Source organism: Mastigoproctus giganteus, chromosome 9 (assembly GCF_048544385.1).
Source record: "Mastigoproctus giganteus isolate SK-2022 chromosome 9, ASM4854438v1, whole genome shotgun sequence".
In the NCBI taxonomy this organism is placed as follows: Eukaryota; Metazoa; Arthropoda; class Arachnida; order Uropygi; family Thelyphonidae; genus Mastigoproctus; species Mastigoproctus giganteus.
In genome coordinates, this window is record NC_143583.1 from 182,959,572 (window position 1) to 182,972,908 (window position 13,337).

At 35.8% G+C, this 13,337-nt stretch overlaps 1 protein-coding gene across 6 annotated transcripts in view; it reads right to left on the reverse strand.

Annotated features, from left to right (window-relative positions):
* The window catches only part of Not1 (CCR4-NOT transcription complex subunit 1), a 710,948-nt gene that overhangs the window by 495,050 nt on the left and 202,561 nt on the right, over positions 1-13,337 (reverse strand). For all 6 annotated transcript variants that reach the window (XM_090381951.1, XM_090381950.1, XM_090381952.1 and 3 more), the window contains one exon: positions 10,219-10,326. In XM_090381951.1, coding sequence (XP_090238077.1) covers positions 10,219-10,326 — 108 coding nt within the window. The remainder of the gene's footprint in view (positions 1-10,218; positions 10,327-13,337) is intronic.

Genomic DNA, 13,337 nt, shown 5'->3' on the forward strand with positions numbered 1-13,337 from the left:
TCTGTCTTTTATTTTGAATTTAGATAGTGATTTTGAAAGTTAATATTTAGTGATCATAGATTTTACGTTCATAACTGGCCGCCATTCTTATATGATATGGAATACCGTAAGCTTTAACATAAAACTAGATAGGGAGATACTTAGCACTGTACTAGAAATCTGTTAGATTAGTATAGCATTATCAATAAAATTTATTAATCTTATTAAATTTCATTGTTAATTAAATTATACTTAAATGGAATCATGACCAAGACTAGAGCAGCAAAGCAGCGTTTCACAGAGTGCCAGAGCTGTGGCTCGTGGGAGAACCGAAAGGGGCGATTCTCCCATGCATCACAGTCTAAAACAATGCACAAAATGTAAAATGTTTGCAGAACTATCAGGAACAGGACGTGATCTAGCCAAGGAGGATGTCCTGTTCCTGATAGTTCTGGAACAGGACGTGATCTAGCCAAGGAGGATGTCTTTGTGTGTGCTAGGTGCAGAGACCGTGAAGAAATTAGGTGCCAACTCAGCATTCTGATGGCTGTCATTGAGAGTTTGAGGTATAGGGTAAACGCCCTCAAAGAAATTAATATGAGGGGCCCATCAAGCTCTCAGCTGCCCAATTCAATGTCAGAGTTCATTCCTGTAAATCACACAACACAGCGGCAATCTCCAAGGCAGAATGCACAGGTCCCACAGGAACTAGTTATTGTTGGTGACTCTATTGTCAGGGAGACGGGGAATATATTATGCAAAAAGGAAAGGTGGAACAGGACCAGTGTATGTCTGCCAGGGGCAAAAGTTGATGACGTTGTAGAGCAGATATCTTTTAAGGGCACAAAAAGTGATATTATACATGTTGGCACTAATCACCTTAGGAGTAAAGAGGTCTGTTTGTTATTTGGTGTTTAGGAGCATTAGCAACTAAGGCCATATTGCTCCGGGATATGCGGTGGTCATTCCCTGACCTTTCCGCATCTTCCGTATTTGGTGGTGACAGGCTTGAACCCCAGTCTAATCAAGAAGCGTGTGCTATGCACTGCTGCTCCTTCCCACCTGGCTACGGAGGCGCCAGTAGTAAAGAGGTCTGCAGATTTACATAACAAGTACAAGACAATGGTGAAAAAAATTTGTGAGTTAGGGTTAAATTTGAAAGTGTCTGCAATTCTACACAGACATGATAGGAGGGAGTATATGAGAGCCTTGTCAACCAATTCAGCCCCTGAGAGATTGTGCAAGGCTCACAGGGTAGAATTTTTTTCAGGATGGTCTGTGCTTGCTAACAGGAAAGAGTGCTTCTACAGGTAAGGGATACACTTAAATAGAAAGGGTGCAAGAATATTTGCTGATGCTATCAAGGCAGTGTTAGGTGTGTTAGAAAACTGCTAGTTTGGGGGGGGGATTAACAGACTAAAAGATTAACGGTAGCCGCAGGCAGAACAGAAAATAACTCTCACACTGCTTCTATTGTAATGAGCAGCAGCCTAGAGAGCAGGTTGCTGGGGATTTCAAGAGCTTCTGGGAGTCATCATGGAACAAGTAAATACATGAGCTGTGTTAGGGTAACTAAGAGTAAAAACAAGTGCATTATTACTTGCATGTACACTAATGCTAGAAGTATAGTAAATAAAATAGTAAATAAAATAAAATTATTGGGATATCAGAGACATGGTATCACACAGATATAAGCAGTGCAGAATTGGAATTTGGGGAGTACAATGTGTTGTCCATTTAATTGTTCAAAATCAACTAAAGCAGAGAGGTGTCCCTTTTTACCATTTGTGCAAACTTACAGTTTAAAAAAATGCAAAGCCAATTACATTTGTATTGTCACTCCTCAACAAACTAAATGTGTATTTTGCATCTACATTCACAGATGAGGAGTTATTAATGGAGGGGAATGCCAGGGAGGAGAGGTTATGCTGTTCAACAAATTAAGAAACACAAAATTTAAGGAAGTGCATCCAGTTGACACAGGAGGACAGTGCAATGTTTTGTCTATTTGGTGTGACATAAACACTGGGAAAGGGAAAATGAGAGTAGGAGTATGTTATAGGCCTAATGACACTGATGAGTACAATGAACAGTTGTGCAGAGAAATTGAATGGGCCAGTAAATCAGAATGTCTTGTAATGGGTAATTTTAACTTTCAAGATATTGACTGGAACTTGTGGTTGGTCACTCGCACGCTAGCAAGATTTTTTGTAGATTTATTGGAGGATTGTTTTCTACAGCAACACGTTCATGGGGAAACGAGAGGAAGTAAATACCCTTAATTTGATTATCAGCAGTGATTATTCATCCATTAAGAATTTTTTTTTAATTTTTTTTATGAAAACCCCAAACACGAAAGGTATCCAAACCTATAGTACTTAGTACCATGCATGGGTTGAAGGAGAAGTATGGGGGGAGGGGGATGCCGGAAACTTTGCTCTAGAGACTAAACATGGGTTTCACCACTTCAAGCCTCCAATAAGCAAAGTGGTGGTATTTCACCGGTTGATGAAAGTCATCTAACACCTAAAATGTTGCAGATAAGGAAGCACTAGGTGACAGCGATCAGTGCACTGATGTGGGGTTGTTTACTTAAAGATGTAACTACCATAAAGGGTAAAGTGAGGGGTTTTTGTTTTTGTAAAAACAAACTGTCTGAGACCTCTGACTACAGAGGTCTCAGACAGTTTAAATTCTACAAAGTGGGATCAACTGTTGATGTTACCAATGGTGAATTCTAAATGGGAAGCCTTCAGGGACTTAATCCTGGAGACTACTAGGTTTTTCATACTAATTAAGAAATACTGTTCAAGGTTCAGGCCTAAATGGATATCAGATGAATTAATCAGGCTCGTGGGCAGTGAAGAAAAATGCATGGGATGCATATAAATTATCAGGCGACACAGAAGCCTATGACAGATATAATATAAGCTAGTCTGTAATCAAGTCACAAAGGAGTTTAAGCAGGTGAAGGCAGATTACGAGAAATCTTTGGCAAAGGACACAAAGAAAAACAGCACAAAGACTTCTTTACTTATGTAAACTCTAGAAGGAAAGGATGAATCAGATTGGTCTACTTAACATAGATGGTTTGAGTATTGATGAACCTGTTCAAGTAGCCATAAACTGAATGAGTATTATGCATCTACATTCATACATGAGGAGTTATTCAAGGAGGAGAATGCCAGAAGTTTATCAAACTCTAACAGGGAGCTAAGTGATTTTGTGATAACTGAGAGAAAAGTGGAGGAGAAATTGTTGAAGTTAAACATAAAACAGGCACCTGGGGCAGTTAGAATCTATCCAGTTATAATGAAAGATGCAGCAATGGAAGTAAGCAAACCGTTAGCCATAATTATAAGAGCATCCTTAGAGTCAGGGGAGGTCCCCATGGACTGGAGATGTACAAATGTGTCCCCAATTCACAAAGGGGGTTCAAAGGGTGATACAAATAATTATATACATGTTAGCTTAACTTCTGTTCATGGGAAAATAATGGATCACTGGTTAAATAGGTGATACAGGCAGGATCACCTAGACAGGACAGTAGCAATAGTTCAGGCACAACATGGGTTTGTTAAGGAGAAGTCTTGTCGGGCCAATTTGATTGGATACTATGATGTGGTCAGAAAGGAACTCGATGCAAAAAATAATTTTGATTCCATATACTTGAATTTTAGGAAAGCTTTTGATACTGTTGCACATGGAAGACTGTTGTACAAATTGGAGTGGTATGGCATTAAGGGCAATTTATTGCAATGGATAAAGGGATGGTTGTGTGAGAGACGGCAGAGATTGGTAATAAATGGACACAGCTCTACATGGACTAATGTTATTAGTGGAGTCTACCAGGGTTCAGTGCTGGGCCCACTGTTGTTTTGTGTATTTATCAATGATATCTATGAAGGTATATCAGGCTTAATGTCCAAGTTTGCAGATGATACAAAAATTGGTAGGGTTGTTAATAACACTAAAGACAGTATGCCACTGAAGTTTAACACTGACAAATGCAAAGTACTGCATATGGGTAGCAGTAACCTAAGAGAAACGTACCAGCTCTGTGGTACTACACTCAGGGAGGTGGAGAATGAAAAAGACCTGGGGATAATTGTGCAGTCAGATATGAAGTTCTCTGAGCAGTGCAGACAGGCTTCCAGAGCAGGACATGGAGTTTTGTCAATGATAAATAGGAATTTTGCTAGCAGAGACAAGGAGGTGATTATCCCTTTCTATAAGGTAATGGTCAGGCCACACCTTGGGTACTCTATACAGATCTGGAGACCTCATTTTAGGATGTAGAATTGCTAGAACGAGTACAGTGAAGGGCAACAAGATTGGTGAGAGGAACAAAGGGATGCACTTATGAAGAAAGTCTTGAGTTCTGCAAGTTGCAGCATCTGGAGACTAGGCACCTATGAGGTGATCTGATTGAGATGTATAAGTCTTTGAATGGTTTGAGCAGCCTCAATGCTGACAGGATACTCCCGCTTGCTCAGACTAAAAACCTGAGGGGGCATAGATTCAAATTGAGGAAAGACAGCTGTAGAACAGATGTGCGGAAGTTTGCCTTTAGCCGATGGGTATTTGATTGCTGGAACAGACTTCCGTCTGTTGTTGTGGAAGTTGATAGCTTAAATAAATTTAAGGCTGAACTAGATAGGCATTTGGAGTGACCAGATGGGTGAAATGGGAAGGAGGTTCTTTTTGGCTGATGCTGTATAAGCTTGCTTTCTTGCATCATATGCCTCAACTAATGCGAATGCTAATCCCTCATCTCCACCAATCCCACATCATATTGCACCTACCAACACAAAGTAATTTCACTACACATCCTAATATGATAGTGTTACTAATGATTGACATGGTGTATTCTCTGCAGCATTAACCATATGGTGCAGGAATCCCGAGGCCTTTGCTGCACTATCAAAAAATAAATAAATAAATAAAAGTAAAAAAAAAAAAAAAAAACTAATGGATCTGTACCAACATTTCCCTCCTTCCCTCATCATGCTAATAATGATGCACATATCTATTAAATTTTTCCAAGCTCTCAGCTTCAAATCACCATTGGAGTAACTTATTCCAATTGAGTCCAAACTGCTTTCTTTATAATTTGAATTTATATATAGTCTATTTCTATTATCATTTACCCATGAACATTTCACCTCTATTAACTTTACTAATCCCTCTTAAAGACTTATATAGACGCCCGACTAAAAGTTTGGAATCGCATTTCATTTTTCTTAAATTTCAGTTTTTATTAAAATAGGACCAACTTGTTTAGCATTTTTAATAAAATAATTTCTATTATGTATAAAAAATTTACTCAAAATATTAAATATTTTGAGTAAATTTTTATCCAAATACTTAATTATTTCAGAAAGGTGTAGATTACTTCTGAATGTGGTAGAAAGTTGCAGATGATTCTAGAAAGTGTATTGTTTCAACATTATAGAAGATTGTAGATGATTCTAGAGTGTTTTGTAATAAAATAAACTGAAGAGCAAGAGCTGTAACTTATAAAACTGAAGACTTGTAATTCAGAAAGAGTGTTTGGTGCAAGTTTTTCTGTGATTCGTGATAAACATGGAACTTAGTGCTGGAAAAAGAAATTTCATAGTTTTTTAAACAGGACGCCACATTCCAGGGGTGCCACGTAATTTGGGTTTAAGTTATTTAAACTTTATATATATATATATAAAAATGTTGTATATAACAATTAATTTGAATATCGAAGACAATTCAAGAAGACAATACCAAGATAGATTTATAGAAAATGCAAGGGATAAAGTAAGGTTAGCAGGGGAAAAAAAATACATATATACAAAAAAAAAAAAAAAACAAAGGGACAAGAATATAAATTAAAATATAAACACAAACTTATCACTATTTAATCAAAATCTAGGTGACTTTGTCTGGGACCAACCACCCAGACTGATGGCAAAAAATGACAAGAAGTTCTCTGTTTCTGTAATGATCAATATCTGCTAAGTTATATGAAATAATAATAGTAATAAATTTAGAGATTAAGTAATTTGAAACCAATAAAAGGTAGTTAAATATTTTAGAATCAAAAAAGATAATATAAAGTATTTATGCAAGCACATATTGAACAACCCCAGGGGCTCACATCTGGTGAGTATAGGCTTGGCACACCCAGGGTCCTGAGCTGGATATCATCATTCTTCTCTTTCTTGGTGATTCCTTTCTACTTCTCTCTCTCAGGGTAACTTGGGATTTTTTTTTTTTTTTTTTTTTTTTTGGCTGGTGCAGCATAAGCCACAGGCTTCCTTGGACCATAGAGATAATAATAATAATAATATTGAACTCCTTGTCGTTTTCTGCCTTCAGTCTGGGTGGTTGGCCCCAGACAAAGTCACCTAGATTGTGGGTAAATGCAATGTTTTTTGTATATATTTTAATTTATATTCTTTTACTTTTTTTGTGTATATATATATATATTTTTCTTTTTTTTTTCTACTAACCTTACTTTATCCTTTGCATTTTCTATATATCTATCTTGGTATTATCTTCTTGAATAGTCTTCAATATTAATATTAATTGCTATATACAACATATTTTATACACATTATGGTCGTAATGCATCACTGCTGTTGCCAGTGCGTTGGTCCATAAGTATTAGTTATAGTTTGATACAATTTATTAACTTTCTTTCCATATTTCTCATATTATATATAAAAAAAAAAAAATCTAGAGAGATAGAGAGAGAGAGAGAGAGAGAATTGGGTCTAACAGGCAGAAAATTGAGTGGGGGTGCCACAAAATAAAATAAATTACTTAAGGGTGCCGTTGGCAGTTATTAAAAAGAAGGTCGAAGACCACTGATCTAGACAACAAAGTCCATGAAGTCTGCTCACCTTCACAAAATTTATGGGAAATCTTGAAGGTCACCTGGGATGGTGTTAGCCAAGACATTATTATAAAATTAATCATCAGAATGCCATCTATATTCATTGGAATATCCTCCATGATAAAAGCTCATGGAGGATATTTCTATAAAAAATCAGTATAGTTGTTAAATCATTTCAATATTTTTTGCTGTAAATTTTTTCAAATTTTAATAAAAAAAATCTTAAAATACTTTTTATCAAGAAGTTCTGTATTTTTTTAGGTGCAGTCTCCATACTTGTATGCAGTATTACCAGTGGTTTTAACTTCAACCTTATACAGAGGGAATATGACCCTCCTATCTCTGCAAACAAATGTACAACGAATTACTGATGGGTCACCATGGGTCACCTTCCTTATGGCCCGTCAACATTGCAATGAGAATTTCATGACTACTGGATCACAAATTCCCGTCCCCAAAATTTCTCACTTACTCCTCTTTTATATTGTGACTTATTTCCGAAGTGTAAAATGTTGAATGTTGCAGTTAAAACAGAGTTGCCATTTTCCTGACCATTCTGAAGCTTATCCAGGTTGTTTTGTAGGAGCACTACTTGGCACTATCATTAACTACCATCCCATATATCCCTTTGTCAATGTCATCACTAGATCATTTGGTGAGGATATGTTGGAGAGATGTTTGCAGCATCATCTACACTTTCATTTCTTGGAATGAATATGACTGTGGACTGGAATCCAAGAGAAGATAACAGTTTGCTAATCCTAATGTAGATATATCAGCTCATGTCTTATAAGATTAAAGGATTATATGGTGAGGAGGTGTTTGTCAAGGCTAAGAGACCACTCTGAGTCAGTGTATATTTTGCTTTTATTTGTAAAATAATGAGTTTGCCTCAATATAATAAATAGAACACTTCCATATGATACTCTCCAGCAATTAAAACAAAAAAATCGAAAATCTTACACAACAGTAAAAAAAATTAAAAATCAATTGAACACAATTAAAAATTAAATAGATTAATCAAAAGGGGGGGAAAAAATGCAAAACGATTTTCTTTCCTGAAGCCGACAAGGTTTTTCGACCGTATGTCGTGATCACAGGATCAAAATTTCCGAATAGGGGTGAGCATGAAACTTAAATAGGGATTATTTGTCTTTGCGCATGCGCATAAAAGCCCACAAATCAGAGATTAGAAATGGCCAGAGAACATTAAAAGAATTCTCATGTAATTTAATTTCGACAATTTCTGCAATTAACAGTCTGGTATAATTACGTTGGACACTAAGTATTTTTGCCTCGTTAAATAAAAAAGTATGTTTTTCGTTAACGGCATGAAAGGCTAGTAATAATTCTAACACTGTTGAACAAGATGCACAAACTGAGGCCGCGTGCTGATTAACACGAAAACGCATAGAACCTTGGTACGACGAGTTGCAATCACAGCATGAAACGTTGTATATCAGGTCATCTATTTGTGTTGCAAACAAGAAAGGACTGAGCGATTTTTCAGTATAGCGTGTAGTTTCCGTATTGGCCTGGCCACAATTTTAAATTTGGTATCTTTAAAGAAACTGTTAAGCTGTTTGTGCCACTGTTCACAACATATGGGACAGAAATAAAGTGTTTTTTAATATTACGATTGTTGGTTGAAGTAGTATTTTGTATCCTATTCCTAGCTTGTACCCTAATTCGGTTTATTGTAGCAAGGGGATAACCCCTGTTTAAGAATCTGCTGGTTAATATTTGTATTTCTGAGCCCAAAGCAGATTCTGTCATTGAATATTTATAGGCATTTAGAAAGTGATTAAAGATAATAGATCTCTTGTAGGAGAACGGGTGATAGCTGTTATAATGTAGAAGCAAGCTGGTGTTTGTAGGTTTATGATACATGTTAAATTGGATTTTATTCGTGTCATGAGTAAGTGTAAAATTTAGAATTTAATGACTTTGTATCTATACCCTCCCTTTCCAATGTAAATTTGAGTCTAGAGTGAATATTATTAAACGAATGTAAAATGTCTTGGATAGTGCTACTATCAGTGGCAACTAGAACATCGTCTAAATACCTCCCATAGTATGTGATACAGGGTAGAAAAGGCATCAAATATATACATTCGATCGTCGAGATATACCTCCGAAATTAAGCCGCTCAAGCTCAATCCCATAGGCAAACCAAAAATTTGTTAGTATACTTTGTCTCGAAAGGTGTTATAGTTGGCCTCAACTAAGAGTTTATTAATTAAGTGAAAATTTTCCTTAATAGGAAAATTTCTAATAATATCTAACATGTATTCAACGTTTACATTCGTATATAACGAGATAACATCTAGTGAGAATAAATTATCATTATCGCCAAATTTACAGTCCTTAAGGTTATTAAATAATGTATCATAGTTCTTACCTAAATTGTATCGCCTGTCTAAAGGGTTTTAAGATGTATATACATGTGTAGCTAAGGATGAAAATGCTGTGTTTCTGTAGGAAACAATAGGCTGAATAGGAAATCCAACCTTGTGTAATTTTACCTGACCAAAAACTGCAGGAATATTGTATGTTCTGGCCTTCAATTCCTTTAACTGAGCCAAAGTAATGTAGTCATTTTTTCGATACATAGTTAATGTTTTATTGTATTGATTCACCAAATTATGTTGGTAAATAGTGCCGGGTTTACTTCATTTAATTAAGAATTAGCCTTTCATGCCGTTAACGAAAACCATACTTTTTTTATTTAACAAGGCCAAAATACTTAGTGTCCAACATAATTATACCAGACTATTAATTGCAGAAACTGTTGAAATTAAATTACATGAGAATTCTGTTAATGTTCGTTGGCCATTTCTAATCTCCGATTCATGGGCTTTTACACACATGCACAAAGACAAATAATCCCTGTTTAAGTTTCATGCTCACCCCTATTCGGTAATTTTCGTTCCTGTGATCATGACATACGGTCAAAAAGCGTTGTCAGCTTCAGGAAGGAAACTCATTTTGCTTTTTTTTTTTTTTTTTTTTTTTGTTATTTTTCTTTTAATTAATCTATTTAATTTTTAATTGCGGAAGATTGATTCTTAATTATTTTTTACTATTATGTAAGATTTTCGATTTTTTTCATTTTAATTGCTGGAGAGTATTGTACGGAAGTGTTCTACGTATTATATTGAGGTAAACTTCTCTTATTATTTTACAAATATTGATATCAACGTAGAAAGTATTGAGCATTACATCTTTGGTTCATACTATCAAATTAAGATTTTATTTAGGTGTTCCACATAAGGATTCGTGTTCCATATTCTTATTTCTAAACTAATCAGATAAAGAAGGTAGCATGTCTCTTCACACATCATATACATAAGTGGAAAATTTCTTACCTGGGTATGCCAAGCATAATGAAGAACAATAGCAGAATTTGGGTGATTACCAAGGAAAACTGGCAACAGTGATGTCAGAAGTTCTTGTCGTAACATATACATGGGTCCCTATATTAAAGAAAATATTTTATATTTTGCTAGATGTATGAAACCAAATTCCTCCATACAAGACTAGTAATCAGCTAGTGGGGCAAAAATATAATAAAAATAAATAAAAACAAAAAATAAAATTCAAATTTAATTAGCAACTATAATGATAAAACTACACCATTCCTTTCATCACAATGGATAAAATGGATGTAAGACTAACAAAGAATGTATACACAAATGTTAAACAGCAGCACCCTGTAAAGCTTTTAGATTCAATTAAATGACTCATCTGATCTTTACAAGTCTAATTCCTACCTTATGAATTTGACCCAATCATAGTATAAAAGCCAAATTTGCATTTTACAACTGCAATGTGTATAAGGGAAGAAACTCATAAATATAAATAAAAGTTAAATTTGTAAATCATTGGGGGTGGGGTGTAAAATTAGTGGCCATATCCTCCAGAATCCAATGCAGAGCAGTTGATTATAGCATGGTCACAATGGGGAGGGGCATCTTTGTAACAACAAAAGTCAGGCATCTTAAATACAATAAAGAAATAAAAATAATAATAATATTAAAATACACAATTAAGGGACAAATGGATAAATAAAAAAATAATTCACATTTATATTGGCATATGCTAAAATGTGCAACCAGGCTTTTCTGCATCAGTAAAAAAAAAAAAAAGAGAGAGAGACAAATATGCAATCATTACCCGCTGCTATTATACTCTTCCAACAGCCAGAACTAATCCAGTTGTCCCTTAAATTCCAGATGCTGAACTTCAAATGCTCAGGAAAGACTATCCTAGTGGTCAACAATGCTCTGAGCAAATGAGGCCAATCAATTAGTTTTCCCCTAGCTTACACTACCTCCTTTCAGTGTGGAAATTCCACTGTCATTCATTTTGCACCCACATGTGTCTTATCAAAGTTGTCACAGATCAGAAAGAACAACTCAGCATTTTGATGGGCATTTATGAGAGTTTGAAGAACAAGGAGATGAACGCTAAGAAATTTAAATGGGGTAGGGGTCCATCAACCTGTCACCTGCCCAACTCAACACCACAGCTCACTTCTATGCATCAGACAACATAGCACCAATCTCCAAAGCAAAATGCACTGGTCCCACAGGAGGTAGTTATTGTCTGTGATTCTATTGAAAGTGGAAACAGGAAATGTGCTTGTTAACAGGAGAAACTGCTTCTACAGGGATGGGATATACAAATAGAAAGGGTGCAAGAATATTTGCTGATGCTATCGAGGCAGTGTTAGGTGGGTCGGAAAACTGCTAGCTTGGGGGGGGGGGGATTCACAGACTAAAAGGTTAAAAGTAGCCGCACGCAGAGGTGAAGGTGATTCTTGCACAACTTCTATTAGAATAAGTAGTGACCTGGAGCGAATGGTGCTGGGGGTTTCAGGGACTGATGGCAGTCATTGTGAAACAGGTGTGTATATGGGATGTGTCAGGGTAAACTAGGAATAGGAATAGGTGCATGTATGCTTGCATGTAGAAGCTAGAAGTATAGTAAATAAATTTGATGAATTTGAAGTGTTGGTCAAGACATCAAAGGCGGATATTCTTGGAATATCAGAGACGTGGTGTCACATTGATATTAGGAATGCAGAATTGTAATTTGGGGAGTACAATGTGTACAGAAAGGATAGACAGGATAGGAAGGGAGGTGTCATGCTGTTAATTAAGAAAAACAAAATCAAAAGAAGTGCATCCAGTTGATATAGATGAACAGTGCACTGTTAAGTCAGTTTGGTGCGACATAAGCACTGATAAAGCAAAAATTTAAATTAGGAGTGTGTTATAGGCCTAATGACTCGAATGAGTACAGTAAACGACCGCTATTCGTGGTCGCTAATTTAATATAAAATGAAACCTAAAAAAAATGTGAATTTTAAATTGCCGTGAACATTTTCCGCCATAAAAAAACATGGGCGTGGCTAAAATCATCTTTCCTGGTCAAAACAATGCTCAGTGGGTGGGGGCAGAGGGGTGACAAAATCGCGAGGGTGGTTGTTTCTCGCTAATCCTTGTTCAGCATGTGCAATGCACTTGCCATGGAAGGTTTCGTCGTTTGCTTTTAATTTATATGCTTATAAATTGAATAAATTTATCAAGTTATAAATTGATATGAACTTACAAAAGTGAAAAATCTACCATTTTGCAGTGTGTTAGTGTAAACAGACTTTTTCGAGTGTGTAACAGAAGAAAGTGACTTTATTGTGGACAAATTCTTTTCTAACTCCTACAAAAATATGGCTACGAATAACAAGGGAATTGTGAAGAGATCACAGAAGGTGATGACATTAGCGAGTAATATTCAGTTATTAGACAAAATTTCTAACGGTGAAAGTGTCTCGTCAGTGGCAAAACATTATAAAATCAATAAGTCAATGGTATGATCAATAAAGAAATCGGAAGAAAAAATCCGCCGTAGTGTCCGTGAAAACGCGCTAATTGCTTCAAAAATTTGCTCTGTAACTCGTGATGTTAAATTAGAAAAAATGGAAAAAGCTTTAAATCTGTGGATAGAAGACTGAACTCAAAATAAAATTCCCTTAAGTTCACTCATCATTTGTGAAAAGGCAAAACACCTTTATTAACACTTTAGCGAAACTGGTGATAGCACTGGCATATAGGTATAGCAAATAAATATTACATTTAATATTAAATTGTTTCTTATTTTCATTTCGATGCCTTGTGCTTGCATTCCACTACGTACTGTCTATATACATAGTCATATTATGAAGGTACATATAATGCATGCATACACAATTTTAGACTAGTTTTTCTTATATATTTCATACTTTGGAACGGAACCCCTTTATTACTATGGGAGCCATAACAGTATTGGCGTACTGTTATGGCTCCCATATTTGCGGCATTTCTCAGGAAAGTAACCACCGCGAATAGCAGGGGTTTACTGTACAATGAACAATTGTACAGAGAAATAGAGTGGGCTAGTAAATCGGAATGTCTTCTAATGGGGGATTCTAACTTCCCAGATATTG